General features: G+C 39.3%; 1 protein-coding gene across 1 annotated transcript in view; it reads right to left on the bottom strand.

Annotated features, from left to right (window-relative positions):
* LOC103268211 (dynein heavy chain 11, axonemal-like) overlaps nt 1–24,630 on the bottom strand; it is a gene marked incomplete at its 3' end in the record, with an annotated part of 189,018 nt that overhangs the window by 6,101 nt on the left and 158,287 nt on the right. Inside the window, 7 exon segments of the mRNA XM_021716137.1 lie at nt 1,383–1,533; nt 12,764–12,912; nt 14,183–14,333; nt 16,250–16,386; nt 18,653–18,730; nt 19,562–19,756; nt 21,852–21,944. Coding sequence (XP_021571812.1) covers nt 1,383–1,533; nt 12,764–12,912; nt 14,183–14,333; nt 16,250–16,386; nt 18,653–18,730; nt 19,562–19,756; nt 21,852–21,944 — 954 coding nt within the window.

Genomic DNA, 24,630 nt, shown 5'->3' with positions numbered 1-24,630 from the left:
TTAGAAGAGAATGCATTAATTTCTTAAGATCGCCTTTTCAAGGTAGTCTCTTTTCATACCCATTTTTGCCTCAAAATCCTACACTTACAAGTAACCACAGAAAAGAAACTACTCTATAAAACAACAGCTTAAAAGGAGCTAAGGATTAAATGCCATTTCTAAATACTACAAAAGGAGAAAATGGAGAAATCATATTAATTCCTACTGACCTATTTTCACACTACTCTTGAATGAAAAAGTTCACACCACAGAGAATCACACAAATACACAAGTCAACTTGAGAAAGAACACGATCATGCTTTTTTGCAAGTATTACACCAGAGGAAGTCTAATTAGGCTAACTACATAATTAATTCATTATGAATAAATTCAGGCCGGCTTTCAGAAATAAATTATACCTCAGATAATTACTGTTGAAGACTATCGTTTATTTAATTGGTGTGTGAATTATCCCAAAACCTGAACTTTCTCTTCTTATTATGCTTGTGACTATTTCTAATTTAGCTTCAAACAAATTTGGTAACATAGTAACTTAATGGTAACAACGTACTTAGAAACCAATTTTGCTCCTATAGGGCAAAAAAAATTTCAAATGGTAAATCTTTTGTGAAGTTTTTTGCTTTAAGGGCTGGGGATAGTTGTTTCTCATGCTGAGATTAAGATCACAACCTTCATTTCTGTATGCTGTAAATTATTTTCATTAGCTTCCATGACAACGTATCATATGTACCCTTCATTCTTACCAGCTGTCTCAGGACCAGGATCAGAAAAAATGTATCCCTGGAAAATTAGGAACTCTTCATCCAGACTGACATGACTTCAGGAATATTTTTGGGAGGTGGAGGTCTGTGGGTGGTGGCGCCTACGTGGCAGAACTCAGAGGCCTTCTCCTACTCACTGGTTGGCATCTTTAATTGCACAGATTTATTCTTTTTTCAAAAAAACATACTGAGCACCCTCTCTGGGCAAGTTTCTTAGGAGCTAGTAAAATACATAAGGCTGTTGCAACTTTGTTCTTCTAACTGTGCAAATACATACACTTGGGAGGAACATAATTATTCAATAAACACATATTGGACACCTACTGTATGCTAGAAGCTATGTAAATCTCCAGTGATATAAAAATGAATTAAACATGGCTTCAATCTATTTTCACAAGATTGTGAAAAGGAAGACCACACACCCAAATACCAACTGAGTGTGATAGTATATAATAGGGACTTGCTCTAGGGAACATGGGGGCTGGGGCAGGAGGGTTGAAGCAATTTAATCATTTCAGAAATCTTCCCATCTTCTTGGGCAAGCAAGAACTTCTGTTTTCTCGACCAAGACCCACCACCATATCAGAACTAGAATGTCAAACGATATCACCGAAGACAAACCTGAACCAGGCTACTCTCTGGAATTGCCGTGATTGTTTTAAAGCTTGTCCTCATCTTCTCCAAACAAGCGGGAACATACTTATCAAAAAGAATAGTTAAATTGGCCTTTTCTGATTGATGCTGCCTTCTGTCTATCCAACTGGTCACATACCTGAAAAGAAAAACAGAAAAGCTTTTATTGAACACTAGACTTGAAAAGTAGAATTTCACCAAGTCAAAAGCTTCCCCCTCCGACACAGCTTGGCGCAACATTTCAGGGACACGTTGTACGAGTTCATTCTGTTTCGCAAACGGCAAATATTTTAAAATGGTCCTTTAAAAACTTGTTTTAATGGCCATTTTTACCTTAATGAAAAGACCGTGAAAGAAACTCCTAATAGCACTTAGGAGCCAAACATAATGGAGTGTAAGTAGGCCATTACTGAGCATTTATAAGGAAGGGCAGTATGTCATTTCCTGAAGGGCTGAAACCATTCCCAGAGTGCAGACCTTATTTATGAAAACAGCTTGGGATTTTTCTTGATTAATCTTGGCATCAATTATTTAGTAATAAGAAATCAGTTACAAATAAAAAGGTGAAAATTCCATAGGGGCTATTTCAAAGTCCCTCCTTTTTCACCAGACTGAGTGTAACTCCAACCTGATAGCTGATAATGCATTTCCAGTAAATGGCTCTGAAATGTATCTCATGCTTGGGAACATTTATACAAATATGAATCTGAAGTGCATGAAATATTATCAATTTGATACATTAATTATCTCGAATGTATTCATAAAATAACACCTACCAATAAAACAAAGCTTGACTTCGTAGCACCCATAGTGGTCTCTGGGGTGAAAATGAATGATGTTAAACAAAAAAGAAACCCTCAGAAAGTCCTCATGAGGAAGCATAAGGAACAAATGCATTTAGCGACCAGTAGAGAAGCAATGTGACCACAGATCAAGACAGCTGTACCTTGTTTAAGCAAACCAGATTTTGCATTGAGTACCAGAAGAAATGAAGGCAAGACAACAATCTTACAAAAGGCTCCTTTTGCTTTTCACAAGGCTTCATGATGGGTTTTATTAAATAGTCAACCGCGTTACACTCTGGTTAGATTTACAAAATGTCCACTGTGAAGACTTTTCATGTCCAAGAGGAACGGTTTTTAGTGGAGGTCCAATTGTATGTGAGTAACTTGATACAGACACCATGGAACAATAGGATGTGGGTGTTAATGACTGGGACAAAAGTATGAAGGCCACGTCTGCCCCTTAGCTATGGATTTTACTGCATATATGCTGCCAGAAGTGGAATCTTTGTATCTAGGGCTTTTCAAGGGGGAAGAAAAAAGAATTACTCAGGGAAGTGAAACTAAAGTCAGCTTGTCTGGATTTGCACCTGGTTCTACCATTTTTTAAATTTTTTTATTATAAAGATGTGGGGTACAATTCAGGGTTAGGTATACAAACTTTGATTATGCAGGTACCCTTATTGATGAGGTATGCCCCTGCCTCCCCTAGCAGTTTCCCTCACCTGCCAATCCCACTCCACCTCCCCTGACAGTTTTCCACTACTGCCAATCGCTTTCATATAGTATTGTAATTGTTCAAGGTCTGCTTATGAGTGAGAACATATGGTACTCCGTTCTTTGTTTCTGTGATAGATTACTGAGTATGATTGACTCTAAATCCATCCAAGTTGCTGCAAAGTCCATATTTGTCCTTCTTCATGGCTGCATAATATTCCATTGTGTATACATACTACATTTTTTTTTTTATCCAGCCCAGCTTCGATGGGCAACATGGTTGGTTCCATGTTTTTGCTATTGTGAATAGAGCTGCAACAAACATACGTGTGCAGGTATCTTTTTTGTGGAATGATTCAACCGTTTTTAAAACCATATTATCTTGGGCAAGTTACTCAACCTCTCTGTGCCTTGAATTTTTTGTCTGTAAATGGAGATGATGATGATAACATATACTTCCTACGGTTGTTGTGAGCATGAAACAAGTTTGCATGTGTAAAGTGCTTTGATTAATATCTGACAAATAACAAATTCTCAGTAAATGATTCTCCTTAGGACAGAGTTGGTGGCATTGGGAGACTTGGCTGAGATCCTGGCTCTGCCTCTCTGTGCACCTGCTAAAAGCAGTAGGGTCCTGTTGGCCCGAGAGTCAGCAGTCAGGGATCTGATGGGCATCACAGATCCCACCCTTTACCTCCCACAAAGTCTCTTTGTGGGGGCAGAAGGCCACTGCAAGGATAATTAGGAGCAGCCACCTCAGAAACAGCCCCAGAGGGAGGAAGAGGGCTTTGTGCTCAGAGGCAAGAAATAGCTGCTTCATTGAGATGCATCAGCAGTAACCAAAGTCACAGGGAGAGCCTATCAGGCCCACTCACAAATGATGCACAAATTACCTCCACCATGGGTGCTGCTCCAGAAAGAAGTGAGTTTAACCTAACCATGGTTAAGAGCCAATTCTGTGTCCCACCCCCCAAAAGGCCAAAAAGCCAACAAATGACCTCTGCTGGGGGTCAAGCATACCACATAGCATAGAGAGTACAAATTATGTTAGTAAATATGAACAGGTAAACATTTTACAGAAAAATTACTGCTAAACTATCATGATTTTAAATTAGACATTTAGGCCGCGCACGGTGGCTGCAACACTTTGGGAGGCAGAGGCAAGAGGACTGCCTGAGCCCAGGGGTTTGAGATCAGCCTGGGCAACTTGGTGGGATCTTGTCTCTACAGTAAATCAAAAAATTAGACGGGCGTGGTAGCACATGCCTGTAGTTCCGGCTACTTGGAAGACTGAGGGAGAAGGATCGCCTGAACCCAGCAGGTCGACACTGGGGTGGCTATGAGTATACCACTGCACTCCAGCCTGGGCAACAGAGTGAGACTACAACTAAAAATAAATAAATAAATAAATAAATAAATAAAATAAAAATAAATTAGACTTTTTAAAAAAACAGCAAATTTAGAAGGAAAAACTATTTTATTCAGCAAGAGCAGATACTGAAGATATACATCTGTGTTTGTTTGCAATTCTTCTCACCTCACCTTACAAATAAAGTTCCTTATGGTTTTTAAAGGATGCTACAGATGTGAGCATGACCACACAGAACATGCCACTATCATATGACATACAACCAAAAATAATGCACTAAAATGTCACATGTATGCCTTGCCTACAAAAGAGATCACCCACGCCCGGCACCCCACCTCAGAATACAGCTAACTATAATGCCCTGATGCATCAATTTAATGCCAACATCTGGGTCATGAACAAAGAATTTTGGTTTTTTGGAATTCACAAAGGAGTCCCATGTGGTCAGCTCTGTCTCTCTTGCTTCCCCCAGAAGGGTTCCAGGCTCAGCACATGAAATCTAGGACCCTGTGGTGTGGAAGCTACCGAGGTAGCTACAGTTTCCAGGCCTCTGAAAACTTTCAAATGTATTTTTTTCAAATTTCTATAAGGTACATTTCAGTGAATAAGAAACTGACAGATATGGGTGATGGATAGATGCTCGCAAGTGAATATACTCATATTTCTATCATCTTATAGTTTCCTTTTTTATTTTATAAAAATCTTTTTCTTTTTTCTTTTAAATTTTTTATTTTAAATACGTGGGGTACAACTCAAGGTCAGGTATGCAAATGTTCATTATGCAGATACACGTGTTGATGAGGTATGCCCCTCCCTCCCCTGGCAGTTTCCCACTACTGCCAATCCCTTTCTTATAGTATTATGATAGTTGTTCAAGGTCCACTTATGAGTGAGAACTTGTGATACTTGGTTCTTTGTTTCTGTGATAGATCATTCAGGATTTTAGCCTCTAAGTTCATCCAAGTTGCTGCAAAGTTCATAATTTTGTTCTTCTTCACGGCTGCGTAATATTCCATTGTGTATATGCACCACATTAAAAAAAATTTTTTTTAATTTTAAAATTGTGGGGTACAATTAAGGGTTAGGTATACAAATATTCATTGTGCAGGTACCCTTGTTGATGAGGTGTGCACCCCCTTTCCCAGGCAGATATTAACTACCGTTAATCCCACCCCTCCCCCAGTTTCCCTCTACTGTCAATCCTTTTCTTATAGTATTACCATAGTTGTTTAAGGTCCACTTATGAGTGAGAACATGTGGTACTCAGATCTTTGTTTTGAAAGATCACTCAGTATTATAAACTCTAATTCCATCCAAGTAGCTGCTTAAGTTCATAATTTTGTCCTTTTTAATGGCTGCATAATATTCCATTGTGCATATGTACCACATTTTTTTAACTAGTCCTCTTTAGAGATTCCAGAAGCAAAACCTCAATTTCTCAACCAACTCATCTTCATTAAATGTATTTCTCAATCCTCTGGGATTGAATCCTGTCACATAGGACAGCAGGAATTCACCAGACTTACAGTATACCTCCCGGCAAGCTTTATGCTCTCAGTCACTCACGGTGGCCTGGAAAAATGGCAGAAGCTAGCAAGACATGCTGGTCAGTGGTAAATGCCTATTATTTCTGAATCTGTATATCTGTAAGGGTAAGCAACACCCAAAAATGAAAGAGCGGGATTGTAGGGGGAGAAGACAATAGGCTTGTCAGACACAGGTGAGAGAATCAGTGGCACACACACATAAAAAAATAAAAGAGAATTAGTGACACAAAGCCCAAGGTGTATTTCAAACTGAAGTGACAGAAGAGAGAGTACGATCTTAAGCTGTGGCTCCCAAAATATATCTCCCAGTATTTACTCTTGGAATCTGACTAAATTCCAGATATAAATCCTTTTCATTACTTATAAGATAAATAAAATACAATTTGGCAGAGCCCATTTTCAGTGTTTTGCTCATTTTTAAATAATTTTAACTCAAATAATTAAAATGGACCAGGTGTGGCAGCTCACACCTGTAATCCCAGCACTTTGGGAGACTGAGGCAGAAGGATTAGTTGAACTCAGGAGTTCAGACCAGTCTGGGAAACAGTGAGAATTTGTCTCTACAAAAAAAATAAAAAATTAGCTGGGTGTGGTATCACTGAGATATCTTCTACTGAGGCAGAAAGATTGCCTGAACCCAGGAGGTTAAGGTTGCAGTGAGCTATGATTGTGCCACTGCACTTTAACCTGGGCAACAGAGTGAGACTCAGACTCAAAATAATAATAATAATAATAATAATAATAACAAATGAATTTTTTAATGTATTGCCCTTATCTTTTTCCCCTTTCTATGTATTCTCATTTTTTTCTCCTAGAAAAAAAAATCATTGCTGACCATAATCCTCAGAAATTTTCTTCCAATACTGTTCCTCTTTCTATTTCTTAAGATTTCAACAGACATGAATGACCTGTTTAGGTTTCTTCCAGAAAACTTACTTAGAGCTCAGAATTAAAATAAAATAATATTTGATTTCTACAGCTGGTCACATGCTAATATGATTTTAAGGATGTTGTTTAACCTTATATGGTCCAAGCGTGGACTTAAAAATATTTTTTAAAAGATATTTTAAAAATAGATAAGTGAATTTTAACAAAAACATCCTAAGAAGTTTAAGTGATAATGGCACTGTCTTTTGTCCTTAAATGGCAGATACTACAAACATAGTATTTTATAATCTCTTTTATCCACAGCTGAACAGTTTTCCAATATGAATTTAAAAATATATTTCCTAATCCTGTTCACTGAAAGCACCTGGAAGCCATGGCACACAGTAGCAATGAGCACACTGAGCATCTTGGAGTCTAAATACCATTTCTGAGGGGTGCGGTGACTCATGCCTATAAATCCTCACACTTAGGGAAGCTGAGGCAGGATTTCTGGAGCCCAGGAGTTTGACACCAGCATAGGCAATACAGCAAGACCTCATCTCTACAAAAAATCAAAATATTATACACAGGTTTGGTGGCATGTGCCTATAATCCCAGCTATTCAGGAGGTGAGGCAGAAGGATCACCTGAGTCCAGAAGATCGAAGCTGTGTTCAGTGAGCCATGATTGGGCCACTGCACTCTAGCTGTGGTGACAGAGTGAGACTTTCAACTCAAATAAATAAATAAATAAATAAATAAATAAATATATAAAGACCATTCCTTATGCTAAAAGTTCTTCCTTTTGGCTCCTTGGAACAATGACTGATAAAGGTTTTGGGTAAGAGAAGTCTCAGATGAACCAGATGCACCTTGTTTAGCTTGAAAGCAAAGTGCTAAAAGACTTAGAAATACAAGTAAAAAAAAAAAAAAGAGTACAGAAGAGACTGGCTTGAAGGGACTCTTGCTAGCAAAATCTGGGACAACCTGAGCATCCAAAAGAACAGTGGCAACAGATTGTAACCCACTGAACTAAAAGAAAAGGGGGGATAAAGCTATGAATTAAAAAAAATGATACAAGAAAGAGAAAGGAAGGAAGGGAGGGAGGAAGGAAGTAGTAGGTGTGAAGAGGACAAAAACATTCTTGACAGAAAAATGTCACCTAATATGTGTAGACAGAATAACTGAATTGAGAAATCACTTTGCAGTCTCCAATGAGGTGTGCTTTGAGACACCTGATTTGCTGTCTTCAAATGGTAAATGTCATGAAAGAATAAGGTGGGGGAATGTTCTAGAGTAAAGGGGGCAATAAAGACAAGTAAATGCAATGCATGATCTTTGTTTTGATGCTGGATCTTTTTTTAAAGGTACAAAAGAAATTACTGAGATAACTGGTTAAATTTTAAAATGGCTATTTATTAGATAATGTTGTATCAAGGATAAACTTCTTAGGTGTGCAGATTATATTGTACTCATGTAGCAGAATATTCTAGTTCATAGGAGATACATGCAAAAGTACCTAGGGATGAAATGGCTTCACATCTGCCACTTACATCCACATTGCTCAGCAGTACATGGTTGTACCTTGTGCTGCCTTTTTAACTTTTCTATGATTTTGGACACTTGGAAATTAAAAACTTGGCTGGGTATGGTGGCTCATGCCTATAATCCCAGCACTTTGGAAGACTGAGGATTGCTTGTGCCTCAGAGTTCGAGACCAGCCTAGGCAACATAGCAAGATCTCATCTCTACAAAAATAATAATAATAATAATCAGCTGGGTGTGGTAGATCCCTCCCATAGTCCCCCAGCTAATAAGGAGGCTGAGGTGGAAGAATTGCCTGAGCTCAGGAGGTCAAGGCTGCAGTGAGTTGTGATCATGTCATTGCACTGCAGCCTGGGCAACAGAGTGAGACCCCAACTCAAAAAAAGTTGGGGGGAATTGAGACCTAAGATATTGGTTTAGAAAACTGAGTTAATAATTATATGTATCTCACAAGGTAATTGAGTATTAATAAATTAATATATGTAAAGTTATCACATTACTAATATTATGACATCAAAAGTAGCAAAGTATTTGATCATTACAGAATGAAAAGATATCCCTTAACCAAAAATAGCTATTTTTTTTTTTTTTTTGCATGACTTACTGAAAGTTTCTGGCAATAGGAGGTGAAAATATAAAAAGAAGATTCCCATTATTTTGGAAAATGACCTGGATAGACCTTTTGGTCACACACATGAAAATTAACACCTATTCATTGATCTTGCATAAAAGAAAGACCTCCATAAAAATGAAATCCAATGGTGAAGACAGAGCTGTTTAACTCTCTCAGGAATATAAATTGGGTGTCTGTTTGGCCAAACTGTGACCTTTGAAGTATTGGATAAAAGTCCTTTTTTAAAATGGGGATTTAAACTGAGCTTTGGTTAGCACAAATCTCCATATGACTGGCTGAAAGTAAATTACAATGCCTTGGGAGCCATGAGGCTCACTACTGAAATCAGACCACACCCATAAGGCGTGAGGGGTCCTCTGAAGGCAATGAATGCTGCCACTTGCATGGAGGTAACTGTGCTCTCTTTGGGGACTCAAGGGCTGCTGGAGAGACTCCTTCACCTAGTCCCCACAGATAGAAGCAACCCAGGAGGTAGAATCTTAGCTGAGGTAAAGGCACTATTAGCCCAAGAACAACTCTCCATTGAAGACTTTTAAAAATCACTCCTTCCCCCAGCCAAGTCCAACAAAGCTTTAAGACAGAAGCCTGGGCATGGCTCTACTTTGCTGTAGAGTTAAGGGATGAGGCTTTTAGCAAGCACATTGGTACACAGATATAAAGCAGCCTGGTTTATTGCAGCACTATTCACAATAACAAAAACATGACACCAACCGACATGCCCATCGAAAGTGAACCGGATAAAGAAAATGAGGTATGTGCATATGAGGAAATACCATACAGCCATAAAGATGAACAAAATCAAGTCCTTCGCAGCAACATGGATGCAGCTAGAGACCATTATGCTTAGTGAACCATTACAGAAACAATAAACTGAATACCGCATGTTCTCACTCATAAGCAGACACTAAACATTGGGCACAAGGGCACAAAGGTAAAAACAATAGACACTGGGCACTGCTAAAGGAGGGAGGGAGGAGTGGTAAGGGGCATGCAACCACCCTTGGGTACCATGTCCACTGCTGGGGGGGAGGAGGCTCGCTGGAAGCCCACACCTCACCTTCATGCAATTTATTTATGTAGCAAATCCTCACATGAACCTCGAAGCCTGGGCAAGTGCATCAGCCAGGTGTCTGGCAGGAAAAGGATGTCATCCTCAAATTAAGATAGTAGGGAAGAATCCATAAAAGGTGTGGGCAGGGAGTAGAGAACCCAGAAGGTCATTGCACCTATGCCTGCAGGGACAAGAGAGAGAAGGACTTCTAGAACCTGGAAGGAAAGAATCTTATGGAGAAACTGAAGAGGCACTGTGACCTGCAGCTGGGGGACAGAGCCATCCTGACACATCCCTGCTGGGAGGGAGCCAGGGGAATCAACAGCTGACTGCACTGTCCTCTCTCCTTCTCATTTCCTGCCAGGACTCCTCATTGGTCAAACCAACCAGGAGCCAGAGGGCACAGAGCCCGCTGATATGGTCCACGTAAGTCAGGCTCCCGGAGCACAGAGTAGGGTGAGAGTCACGGAGTGTGCGTCCGGAGGGGTGAAGATTTCTGATGTGAGAGGCATACTAAGCACGAGCATGTGTTCACCTGCAGAGTTCAGAGATTGAGTGAAAATGTCAGAGGTGACAAGTAGCCACCAGGGTAAACTGTAAAAAGTGTAAACAGCTGAACAGTAAATAAGTAGGCACAATCAACTTGCTCCAAATCAAATCATGACCACTCTTTATGTATGCATATCATCTCTCTATTTATCAAACATACATATGCCCATTAAATGAATTGTTTATTGCCGTAGCCTGTCTGGCTGCCTTGAGGGTCCCAACAGACAGTGGCGAGAGATTAAGAAAGACACAGACACGAAGACAAAGAAAAGCTGGGGCCAGGTGGGACACTTTCCTTCGATGGAGAAGTGGCCCCAAACTAGCTCAGCATGTTTATTTTATAATCAAGCACAAAGGAAGTGGAAGGGATTCAAGGTCTGTGAGGGAGCTATAATGGAATTTTGTTGCTATCTAAATGTCAAGTTGTTCTGCGGTTATCTTGTTGTAGCTAAGGCTCTATCTGTACTATGTGCACCCGGATGTGTGGGCATCTGAGATGCCGTTTCATGTGGCAGCCTGCATCCCTTGCCTTTGGCTAGGATGCAGAATTACCAAGTGAGACCTTGCCTTCACTTGGGGCCTTTACTCAAGGCCTGCTACAGTGATAGTGCTCATCCGCTCCCGACATCACATCTACTCCCGATAGTTTATATTTAAGGGCTCCACATAAGCTATGAGTATTTATTCCTTTACCCAGCAAATATTTACTGAGTTATAACATGTTCAAGATGCATGAACAAGGTAATGTTCAAGTAAAAAATGACAGACATCTTAATTTAGTTATCTTTAAATTAGCCTAATTAGTCCTAAATTTAATTGTTAACATCATCTTCAAATGATCATATGTTTGGCTTTTTAAAACTAAGATGGGCAGATTTCCTATTTTAAAAATCAATCTGATTTAAAATGGGCAAAGTACTTACGTAGACATTTTTCTAAAGAAGATATTACAAACGACCAATAAGCACATGAAAAGAAGTTCAACATCACTAACCCTCAGAACAATGAAGCAAATCAAAACTATAAGGAGATACCACCTCACATCCATTAGTATGGCTACTATCAAATAAAAACAAACAGAAACGAAATAGAAAATACCAAGAGTTGGTGCAGATACGGAGAGACTGGAACTCTTAGGCATGTTTGGTAGGAATGTAAAATGGTGTAGCTGTTGTTCAAAACAGTAAGCTAGTTTCCCAAAAAATTAAAGAGAGAATTAACCTATGATCCAGTTGTTGTAGTCGTGGGTAAATACCCAAAAGAAGCAAAAGCAGGGTCTTGAGGAGATAGTTGTGTGTCTGTGTTCATAACAGCCTTATTTGCAGTAAGACAAAAGCAACCCACGCGTCCATTGATAGATGAATGGGTCAACAAAATGTGGTCTATACACACAATGAAATATATATTTTTTGGTCAGTAAAATTTATGTTAGTAGATCATTTCTAATTCATTGCCATTAAGCACTGTAATATTCAAAAACTCCATTTGAAATCACACACAGCATGAGGGTAACTCCCACAATGTCATTGCAGTGAACACGCAAATGCTCTAAATTACTAGATGGGAAAACATAGCACAACCATGGCTCATCAGAAACTGGGGATAAAAATTCTAAGATATGAGTTTTCTGAATATTGTTTCCCTCAGTATTATAACGTAATTAGTCAAGCAAATAATACATCATTATATTAGAAGTGCTGGGTTCCACCAACAAGCAGACACGCCTGACTCTGAATCCCAACCCTCTGACCCACTTACCACTCGTATGAACCAGGGAGGAAACCTGATCCTACTGCCAAGCAGGGTTATGGTGGGGAAGTGAAACGGCGTATCTGAATGCCTTGTGTATGCTTGTTGTTTATTTCTCAAAGACAAACCTTTCTTGACTGTCACAATGGAAAATTCCTCAGCCTTAAATAAGAGGAAATCCTGCAATATGCTACAACATGGATGAACTTTGAAGACACTATGCTAAGTGAAATAAACTTGTCATAAAAGGACAAATACTACATGATTCCATTTCTATGAAGTATCTAGAGAAGTGAAATTCACAGAGACAAAAAGTAGAATGAAAGGTTGCCAGGAGCTGGGGGAATGGCAGAATAAGGAGTTATTGTTTAATGATACAAAAGTTTGGTAAGATAAAATCTTTCTGGAGATGAATGGTGGTGATGGTTGTACAACAATGTGAATGTGCTTAATGCCACTTAATTGTACATGCAAAATGATTACAATGGTAAATTTTATGTTGTATGCATTTTGCCCCAATAAACAAAAAAGAATTTTTTTTTTTAAAAAGTAATACTTACGGATTCCAGCCCAGATCTTGGGGATTCACATAAAGAATACCAGCTCTGGAAACAGTGGCTGGGGTAGCTGTCCTCAGGTGATGTATTTCAAACAGTAGCCTCATGAAGGGTGTCAGGGCTACACGCTCGTTGCTGGCCAGGGTCAGCACCTGGAATGGGCAGCACAGCGGTAAACAGAGGCAAGCTGTCACCCGGGAGGAAAAGCAGCACCGCTAACATACCGCAGCAACAAAAGGTACTTTCCCCTGGTAGAAGTATCAAAGGCTGTGAGCTCACTGTCTTGAACAAGATGCGCAGTCTGAGTAAAGATCTAAGTTCACCCCTGAGGCGGCCTGACTGACCCTTGAAGAACAAACTCCTAAGTGGACTTATGAATGCCAACCTTAAATAGCTGTGGTAATTATTGCTATGCCAAATACAAGACAATTATTTTCAAAGCTGATCCCATGAAAAGGCCTGAATAGCATAAAAAATTTCTTTAGAATCCAAAAAGCCACAATTATCAATTGTCCAAAGAAACTCATGCAAGTATAAAGATCCCAAGCCTATATTTTATGATGAACAATGTCTCAGTTGAGAAAGTAGTAATTGCTGTTAATTTAAGGTGGTTACTAATTCCATTCTGGGGTAATGATGATTACTGATTTCTCTCTCCTGATCCCAACAATAGACCCTGTATTGCTTAAATGACATCTCACAGACTTATACCATCACCTTTTGTTTTTGCTGGGAATGCTGGATTAACTATGGCAAAAGGCTTGGGAAAGCATTTAAACTCAATCTGTAGTCACAGAAACTAGTTAATTTCAATAGCTATATTTCACCAATTATCAGATGGCACAAACTCATTCTTTTACTATCTAAGTATTCCATTCTTAATCAAAGATGATATAGGATTAATAATTTTTGCCTCCCTCTTACAAAATGGTAAGATGTGTAAACTAAATTCTTAAATCTGTATCTAACTCTCATTAAAGGTAGTTAAATTCATACAGAAAATATATTCCCTGAAATTCTTTCACAGCAAAGTTAAGGGAATTATTAGGGAAGTGCCACATATCAAAACAGGGATTTTTAATTTTTTAATTTTTTTTAAATTTCAGAATCATGGGGTACATGTGAGGATTTGTTTCACAGGTATATTGCGTGTAGCTGAGGTTTGGGCTTCTGACGAGCCTGCCTCCCACGTCCTTAGGGCTCAGCATGGTACCCAGTGGTTTGTATCCCTTGTTCCTCCTTACTCCCTTAGAAGTGTCCCATGTCTATTGTTCCCAAACTCATTCCCATGTGTGCCCAATGGTCACATGTGGTAAGAATACAGGCTAATGAGTAAAAACCAGTATTAGCACCAACAGGAAATGGAAATCTCAATGCACACAAGATGTTATGTTCAAGGTTTAGCACCGAAGTATGAGTCACCTTGTTATCATCCATGACAGTATTTAATGATTCAATCCACATGGGGTCAATATCTCCATCCAGGACTATCCATTTCGGTCCATCATGCGTAAGATTTGCTTGTTCTCGCAGAATGGAAGAGAAGAGACCTATAAATTAAGAGTAAGCAATTCTAATACATAATGGAGTCAAGTGTTACTTATTTCTAAAATAAATGTATATTATTCATCCTAGGAGCTCTTTTATTAACTAGATAGAAGCACTTTTGCTGCCTCTTCCTTGGTGCAGTGCATAACACCTTTCGAGCTACATGTCAGCTCCAGATCCAGCTGTACTATTCACCAAAGGGCAGGTTTCCCCTCCCTGAAAGGGATCTTTAATGTCCAAAACTGAACTTCCCATGTGTCAAAGAGAAATAACAGAACCTTCCTTGATGAACGGTTGTGGGTATTTATGTGGGTAATGCACATAAAACTCAGAACTTGCACCAAAAGAAGACATTCTCTCTCTTCATGCACATAAGCTCAATAACTATTTTAGACCAAATATCAGTTCAGCTCACCTTTCTCTATTTTTCTAAGACAATTTTCAAAGGGCATCATTCTAAAGCTAGAGCAATCGGAAGATCTATGCATGTTATAGAAATTTGGTCTTTGAGATTATATGCAGTGATCATTACTTCCCAAGATGTACAGACAAAAACATTTTAAATCCACAGTCCTGTCACCATTACCACATATCTAAGTATTCTATGTGTTACATGGTGTATTTAATAGCTGATTTTTCAAACTCAAGTATGTAATACCACTGTCTTGATGCACGTATGTGGAGAGTTTCTTCTGTAAGAGATTCTGTGCAAAAAGTGAGTGACAGTATCTGATAGAACCTGCCACTACGTTTCATAAAGAAGCCAGAAACCTTTTCTAATGGTCACTGATTTAAACAGTTTCCAGAAAGTTTCAGGATAAACAGATAGGTTATCTCCTTGCCACAGTTCTTTTCTTTTTTTTCTTTTCCCTCCCTCCCTTCCTTCCTTCCTTCCTTCCTTCCTTCCTTCCTTCCTTCCTTCCTTCCTTCCTTCTCTCTCTCTCTCTCTCTCTCTCTCTCTCTTTCTTTCTTGTCTGAGGTTCTCACTCTGTTTCCTAGGCTAGAGTGCAGTGGCATGAACACGGCTCACCAGAGGTGGCCTTGACCTCTTAGACTAAGGTGATCCTTCCACCTCAGCCTCCCTGGTAGCTGGGACTACAGGTGGGTGCCACCATGCTCAGTCAATTTTTTGTAGAGATGAGGTCTCACTATGTTGTCCAGACTGGTCTTGAACTCTTAGGCTCAAGCAGTCCTCCTGCCTTGGCCACCCAGAATGCTGGGATTACAGGCATGAGCCACCACACCCAGCCAGTTTTTTATAAAAAGACAGAAGCTAGGCTGAAAGGGTAAAAATTGCCCCAAAAAGGAAGGAGTATACACAAGAAGTAGGGCTAGAGAAGGATGAAGGGTATCCCACTTTAGATATGGTCATCAGGGATGCCTCTGATGTGACATTTGACCAGACATAAATTAACATAAGGGAGAAAATCATGCAGGCATCTGGAAGAAGAATGTTGCCGATGGTGCCAGGGTTAGTGCATTTACTGAAATAGGAAGTCATAACAGATTGCAACAAAGGGTTCTGTTTGTCTATAGACACGTTCAGGGCAGTAAACATGCCCTGTTGACTTTTGTCCCTGGCACTTAAGAATAACACCCACCTGAACTTTAGTCAGTGTCTTGTATCAGGTACCTGATAAATGTTTCCTGAGAAATCCATGTTGACTTCTTTCCTGATTTACAGGGAACCCTGATATAACTAATGTGGAATAAAAATACACAGCTCTGAGTACAGATCTGCTGAATGCAAATCAAGTACTTATTTAAATCTAGTTTTAATTTATACATTATAAATGCTGTTGTGATCCACTATATTTCCAATAATGCCAACATATAAACAGTAAATCTGTGACTATGACTAAAATTGGCTTATACTGAGAAACGCCTTTCTGGATAGAAAAAAAAAGTCATTTTTTAGCACTTCTAAAGGGGAAATACAACTTGCCATCTTTCCATTCTCGGGTAGCATGATGTATGAAACCAAAGAGTTCATCAGTTGTCAGAGCTTTAGGGTTTAAGTCATTCCAAACAGGCTTCTGTTTCATGTTAACATATGTTCGGTTCAGTGTTCTCAAAATCTGAGGGGAAGAAGAAAAGAGCCAAAAAAATTAACACTGATGTAAGCCAAATGGAAAGTAAAGAGTTTCTGAAGGATTTTCCTTATTCGTTACGTGTTCCTAGATATTCTGTGTGTGCTAAGATGGAGGCGGGGGAGCATGCACATATGTCCATTTCCATGACCATCTTGACAGGTTTAATCCCACAAACCCTAGATAGTCTGTGTGTGCTAAAATGGAGAAGAGAGAAATGCACATACGAGCATTTCCATCATCATCTTGAAAGGTTTCATTTCACACACCCTTAGGAAGACAGAATGAGTTCACCTGATTCTTTGTTTTATTTTTATTTTTTTCCACCTGATTCTTTGAACCATTTAGACTAAAGAAGGTCACTCTATCATTTGAGATTTTTAACCACGGATGCAGAGTGGACTATAAGTCAATAAGCATTCATGCTCATGTTTATTCAATATGCCTGCCTGAATTATTATGATCTGTTGTTCTCAAAATTTAGCCTACTCCAGAATTGTCTGGAGGGTGTTAAAACACAGATTGCTGGGCCCAATCCTGTAGCTTCTAATTCAGTAGGTCTGAGGTGGAACCTGCTATTTGCACTTCTGGCAAGGGCCCAAGAGGTGCCAATGATACTATTCTGGACACTTTTTGAGACTTAGTGACTTAGAACAGTGGTTCTCAACAGAAGATTGCCTTGATTTGTGGAGAGAGGAGCTGTGCTTCCATTAGATCCCCTATAATGCTCAGGACTGTCCCCTGCAACAGAGTTATCCAGTCCAGAATGTCAACAGTGCTGAGGCTGAGAAATCCTGGTCTCTGTAACTGAGGAAGAGAAGGTTTCAGGATGATAACTCACAGAGTAGGTGCTCAATATACGTATGTTTAATTGACAGCTTACCCCAAATATCGGCTCCAATGCCTGCTCTTCCTTTCCCTGAAAAGTCATGGTTTTTGTTTTAGATATTTATCATCCTGACCTACTCAGAGGGGATTTGAAGAACTGATACATGATTGCTAAAATCTTTGGGATGATACAGCGCTAAATACATGGTCCTAAATTTCAATGCTCTAGTTATATCAGCTTAAGTTACACGTTGAGTAGAACAGAATCAGTGAAGACTAGAGGAAGGAAATTAAATGCTTTAGGAATATTAAGCTTGTATTTTTAGAAACCATTAATCTGCTGGAAATTATAGAATTTAATTCTATCCTTCCTTGAACCATGGCCTACATCTGAAACTTACTCTAACAAAATAATTACAGGTCTATCAGTTATCTACTTTAATATTTCAATTATTATATTTTTCACTAGAAAAATCTATCCAGAGGCTCCCTTTACAATTGTTCTACATTGGGTTCTGGTTTAAATGCTGGCAAGTTCCATATATCCCCATGATCTAAGATCTTGTATGCTCATTCTGGCTATTTTTAATTGTTGGCTACCACATATGTTTATACTCAAGCATCCTGAATTAAAATGCATGCCGTTCTGCATATACCGTCTGCCAACCAAGAAAATAAGTATGTTGCCAGGACCATCAGTAAGACCAAACAAAATCAAGCAGTGAACTAAAAATGGGGATAATAGTACCCATAACGTATCATTGTTGTAGAGAGTAAATCATACCTAACACACCTAACACAGCATAGAATAGGAACCTCAAAATTGTGGGTTTTCCCACCTCCTTTTCTCGCCAAGTTTTCTTTTGGCCCTATAGAGGGCTATATTTCGGAGAAAGCCCTGAAGAAAAATATTTAGGTTTGTTCTTCTTAGTGATATAGGGAGGAGAATCTAGGATGACTTGGAAGAGAAGGTAGTTTTGATAAATGTGGGTAGAGACCATCAAATCCTGCAAGCCAGATATCTTATTACACAATCTCTTGGTATGTTTACCTTTGATAAAAGAATCCAAGCATAATTATATTACTGAACAGTACATAAAGCAGGGTGGTATACACCTAAATGCATGAAGAGGGTGCTAATTACCTCATGTGGAAAGCCCAGTCTTCATTCTGGCTTACTTTTCCATGTGTAATGCAATGTTCTACTTGTTGTCTTTCTCCCCCTCCCAATATAAAGGAAAACAATGTCACTTGATCAAACAGCAACATTGGAATCTCAGAATTATGGCAGGCTTCACAAAGGAAACTCTTTAGAGTAGCATTGAAAATATGCAGAGAGAGAGAGAGAGAGAGAGAGAGAGAGAGAGAGAGAGAGAAAGAGAGAATGTTCCTTCACGGCTGAAAGCTATTAGGCAGTTTACTATACCTTACTCTTTCCTGTGCCTGCATTTCCAACCACAAAGACGGAGTGTCGCACGGCTAACAGTTCCTCAAGTTGGACAACCTGTCAAGCAAACAGCCACTCACTGGTTTCCTTTCACGAGTTGATGACAAAAAGACAGTCTACACATTTTTGCTCAATTCTTTTTTCGTTATGACCCAAGCCAGTTCCTGCTGACAACTGTATGTTTACAAAAAGTTAAAATAGACCACAGGTACAAAGCAGAGTTTCTCCTGAGTCTCTCACACAGAGCACAGGAATGAGAGAATAAAGCAAAATCATTGCTTTATGTAGAACTTGGTAAAGGACAGGGGTTACTTACAAACACCAATAACTCTTCATGAAGTTTTAAACAAAAGCAACATATGAACAATCACCATCTACAACTGAGTACTGATTTCTAGCCTATAAAACATCTGAAGTGGAAACTCTATATGTATTTTCAGGTCCATGTATTCACTAAACCCAAGTTGAACACTGATATGCACAAGCCTTTGATATGTCAGATAACATCTTTCAAAGTTATTCTCACACAGGCTGACATGATTTTACTTCCCATTTTCTCTAAAAAGGAGAGGGGAGGAAAATAAACTTTTGGTGCATGCCACCAAGAAGAACCAAGAAGCTTTACAAACTGATTAAAAGTATGCTTACTTTTAAAACCATGACTTAATCATAGCTAGGTTTTCACCTCCTCACAGAACATGACTACTGGAATATTTACTTCCATTTACTCTAGTTACTACTGCCATATTAAAGTGCTTGAAAGCATATGTTAAGCTCTTACTAGGGTCAGGGTAATATAAGTTAACATCTTGGATTAGCATCGCTTAACTACAGTTATTTCCACTGCAAATCCCAAGGGCTGCCATGAAAAGTAAATGCTCCTTTTACTTTGAGGATGAAGCTCTCCTCAGGCTGCAGGCAGAGCTCCAGGGTAGACTGCCTGACCATCTGTTCAAAGTGCAGCTTCCTCCTCCGGGGCACTTCCAGGGCTGGAAACAGGTCACTGACTAGGCCCAGAAACACTGGGATGTCATCACTTACTATTTTAGGCATATTGAAATCCCTTAATGCTCTCATGAGTACCTAGAAAGGAGGATAGAAAATACTTTATTAAAAAGCCAATGCAAGGTCTAACAAACTCCTAAAGAACCAAAGATGCGATTTTGAATCCTCATATGTAAAGTATGAGATGCTGGTACCATCAGGATGGCATTTTATCTATAGGACAGTTAAACCCTTAAAGTTAACCTACCAGAACACGAGAAGGCTAAACTAAGACCATGGACAAACCTCAGAATAAGATCAACAGGGAAGCCTTTTCCTTCCCTGCCAGTGATCTGTTTCTATCTTCAGGAAGGATCTGAGGCCCTCTTTCCTAAATTCCCAAACTCCAGCATTTAATCAAGCCCATCAGATCATTTTGTTTGAAGTGCTCTGAGAATCTCAGAATGATAATTTTAGACATTTTGAGTTTTTGTTGTTCTATCTTGGCTGTAAACCAGAAGGCTTTAGATTTAAAAGCAGTAACTCAAACATCAGGATAACTTATAGAATGAACTAAGCATTCCAACAACAATAACAAAATAACAAGAGAACAAATAAATAAAAGAAAATCTTGACTTAATCATAAGTTATGAATAGGAGGAAAAGAGAAAAATTTTGGAAATAAAGGTTTAAAAAAAAAATCACATAATAAATTTCCCGTAACATAAAAAAACAGACTAGATCTAGCTTTTTTCTATTTCTCGTCGTGTTGCATGTATATATACTGATCACGTCCACTGCTCTCACTACTTATTTAATAGGGAAAGATGCATGATGTGCTGTTATGTTTCTTTCCAGGAAGGAGAGTAGAACTTTTTCTAGTAGCTCTGAACAACCAACTGAGACTTTCAATGGTGTTAGGCAACCGTCCTGCCCACTTCATATTTCATACCCAACTTACATTTCATGAGATGAATGCACTTTCCCCCATTAAGTTTTCAGGATTAATATCCCAAGTCAATCGAATTTCCTAAATGTTCCTCAGAGGAAATTGAGCCATGATTACTGAATTTTTTGATTATAACTCAAAATACTTTGTGAGGCTGATATTTCAAAAGAACTGATAAAATCACATTTTTCCAGGGCCATATCTTTGCCCTCAGGAATACCTGTGAACTCTTATTACATAAGAAATACCAGTTCTCACAATATCTTATATTAGCAATAGATTTTATTTATTTAAAAGTCATAAAGCTGGATTAAAAAAATGTGGTACATATACACGATGGAATACTACGCAGCCATAAAAAAGAACAAAATCATGAATTTCGCTGCAACCTGGATGGAACTAGAGTCTATAATACTGAGTGACCTCTCACAAAAACAAAAATCTGAATATCACATGTTCTCACTCATATAATGGACCTTGAACATCCAATGCAATACTATGAGAAAATGACGGATGGTACTGGGAAACTATGGGGGGGAGGGGGATGGGATTAACAGTAGCAAATATCTGTCGGGGGATGGGAAAACACTTCTTATCTACAGGGTGCCTGAATGAAATGCCATTGTACACCTAACCCTTAACTGTACCCCACAAAACCATAATAAAAAATACTGATTAATGAAAAGTCATAAAGATCAATATATTAAAAAGATTACTGTACTCATGCATTCACTGCAGCACTATTCACAACAGCAAAATCATGAAACCAACCTAAGTGCTCACCAACAATTGACCAAATTTTTAAAAATGTGGTATATATACACCATGGAATACCATTTAAAAAAATGAAATCACATCCTTTGCAGTAACATGGATGGAACTGGAGGTCGCCATCCTAAATGAATTGACTCAGAAACAGAAAAACAAACACTGCATGTTCTCATTCATATGTGGGAACTAAATGGTTACAAGGATGGAAATAATAGACACTGGAGACACCAATAAGGGGGGAGGTGGGAAGAGGAGTTAGGATTCAGAAATTACCTATGGGATTCAATGTCTACTATCTGGGGAATGGGGAATAATTCATGCATGCATATACCCTGAATCTTAAAAAACAAACAAAAAACTGCAATAATAAAAAAAAAATCATGGTATGCATGTCTCACCCTCCAGATATATACTTTCATTTGTATGAAGCTGTTTAGCTACTTACTCAGAAAAATTGTATGAACATTTCAGTACCTGATCCTCAGGACTGTTTTTATCTCCTCGTTTCAGGGAGCCAGCTACAACCAAGACAGATTTAATAGCACGAAGTCCCCAGTCATAATGATCCTGAAATTAAAACACAGGTTTATTTTCTAAAGAATTTTATGAGAGAAGGAGACTCTCATTACAGAAGTAAAAGCTGAAAGTTAAAAGAGTTCAGATACATACACACTTTCATGATTCAAAACAACATTTTCTTCTCCCCTTTGAAATTGTGACAATCACGTCCCTGTAGTGTTGTCCTGCTTCTTTTGACCGGTTTTTCTGCCTCCGTCAGCGAATCTCTCCTTTCTATAGCCCTTAATTGCAGCATTTACCCACGGGTGCGTCTGTCTCCCTGGCTCTTCCCTTGATAGACCTGCTAACTCAAGAGCTCGGCCACCTCTATGTTTTCACCCCCAACCAGACGATCATTTCTCCAGGTGTGCTGGCTTCACTGAGGGTCTGGGATCCCCCTTTTCCCAGCCTTCCATCTCTAATTGCCCTAATTATTCTACCTCTTAATCACTCAGACACTTCTGCCCTGATGCTGGCACTTAGTATAATAAAAACCATATTATTAAAATTCAATTATAAACCAGGACCTCTTTGAGACTTTCGTTTGAGCCCTAAAGAAGATTTCTCCCACAGGCTCTAAGCTCCCGGAGGATCTCAGAATATCACTACTGAGAATGAGTACATCAAACCAGGCAAAGTGGGGACAAAAGAGAGGCCCAAACTTTACCTCTATGATGTCCACATCCAATCCTGAATTGTACCCCACATCTTAAAAAAAAAAAAAAAAAAAAAAGAATGAGTACGGTGGCAAATCCATGCTCCCTGGGTTCAATTGCATCTTTTCTTCAGATTTTTCCCCATAATAAACATATTTCCTGTGATTCACTGACATCTGCTAGGTCCTAGCATGGTGCATGGCACAGGACAGATGCCCCAGAAGTTTCCCTAGATAGACCAATTGCTTCCATGGGACTGGACTCTCCTTGCTGCCCATCTACAATTCACAAAGGAACAACCCTTCTCTCAAACCCTTCTCTCTGAAAGTCACTCCACTCTCAGAGCCTCAGAAGCTTCATCCATAAGAAGGCAGATAAAAGTATCCACCTGGCCGGGCGCAGTGGCTCAAGCCTGTAATCCCAGCACTTTGGGATGCCAAGGCGAGAGGATTGCCTGAGCCCAGGGGTTCAAGACCAGCCTGGGCAACTTGGTAAGCTCTTGTCTCTGCAATATCTCAAAAAACTAGCCGGGCGTGGTAGCGTGAACCTGTGGTTCTGGCTACTTGGAAGGCTGAGGTGGAAGAATTGCCAGAGCCCAGCAGGTCGATACTGGGGTGGCCATGAGCGTACCAATGCACTCCAGCCTGGGTGACAGAGTGAGACTCTGACTCAAAAAAAAGTATCCACCTACTTTACACAGGATCATAGAAGTAAAATGAGTTCATGCTTTGTGGGCAGTGAAGCAATAGCTACATGTATAGACATGCCATTTAACCCATTAGTAGATAATAAAATCAATTTAGTGGGTTTTGACCATCATTTTTGTCGGTAATAAAATAGAATGAAATGAAAACCACTAGAGTGTGATGCAACTAATAAGCGTAAGAAGTGCTTGGTGAAATGTTTTGGTTCAGTTGTGTGCACGTGTGTGTGTGTGTGTGTGTGTGTGTGTGTGTGTGTGTGTGTGTACTATCAAAAGAAAAAGTAGTTTTTCCTGTAAGTCAGGGTAAAAATTCATTGCAAGTCACTGATCTAGAAGTAGACTGGGGGTTAAGGAGAGAAGGAAGAAGAATTAGAGTTCGGAGGGCAAGCAGAATGGGAGGTGGGAAGTCGTTGTGTAACAACATTGAAAAGAGCCTGCAGAATTTCTGGACACAGATTCAAGGGGACTCGGGGACCCTCTGAAACACTTAAACATGGCACAACACTACTAAAACTATCTTCACCGTTTTCGTTATATCATTCTATTGGTGAAAAAGGCCTACCGATTGTTTTCCAACTCCATCCCTGCAGCACAGAAAGGCATCAGAGAACTGTGCTCCTAACTCAGCTCTTCTGTCCGGGTCAAATTTCTTTTCCCTCATCTCACGCATGACATTTCTCAGCGTTAGCAAACTCTTTCTTTCTCCTCTACCTTTACACTCTCTCTCTCTTTGTATTTTCAACACCTACCTTTGGTAATTGGCTACTGGTGTGTCCCAGAAAGGACTGGAAAGAACCGAAGTCAAATCTTGCCCTCACCACGTGTTAGCTATAAAGACTTGGACAAATTTTTTTCACTGTTTCCTCATCTATAGAATGGGGATCATATTACCAAGCTTGTAGACTTATTGTGAAGATCTTAAAATATAGCATATGGTACCTGTTCAATAATCATTGGTTCCTTTCTACCTCCAACTTTGATTTCATGTAAACTGAGTCACCTGAGTCATTGGAAGTCAGAAATCTGGGTGTTTGTTTCATTTGTTTTGTGTCTTCACCATGCATCATGGTCAGCAATGAGCACAGAACTTGGCTATGTCCACTAAATGCTTAAATATTACCACTAGGAATGAGTACAATGCTAGCTCCATGTTCCTTGAACTCAATTAGATTTTTTCTACTGACTTTTTCCCATTATAAAATTAAAATGGGTCCAATAAAAGAAATCAGTTGCAATAAAAATACCTATCATCGCCGGGCTCGGTGGCTCAGCCTGTAATCCCGCGCCTTCGGGAAGCTGAGGTGAGTGGATTGCCTGAGCCCGCGGGTTTGAGACC

The sequence above is a fragment of the Carlito syrichta genome, unplaced genomic scaffold (assembly GCF_000164805.1).
Source record: "Carlito syrichta isolate Samal-C Ts95f unplaced genomic scaffold, Tarsius_syrichta-2.0.1 Scaffold104719, whole genome shotgun sequence".
NCBI classification, from domain to species: domain Eukaryota; kingdom Metazoa; phylum Chordata; class Mammalia; order Primates; family Tarsiidae; genus Carlito; species Carlito syrichta.
The sequence above is the reverse complement of the archived record's forward strand: the minus strand, read 5'-3'. Positions and strand labels throughout refer to the sequence as shown.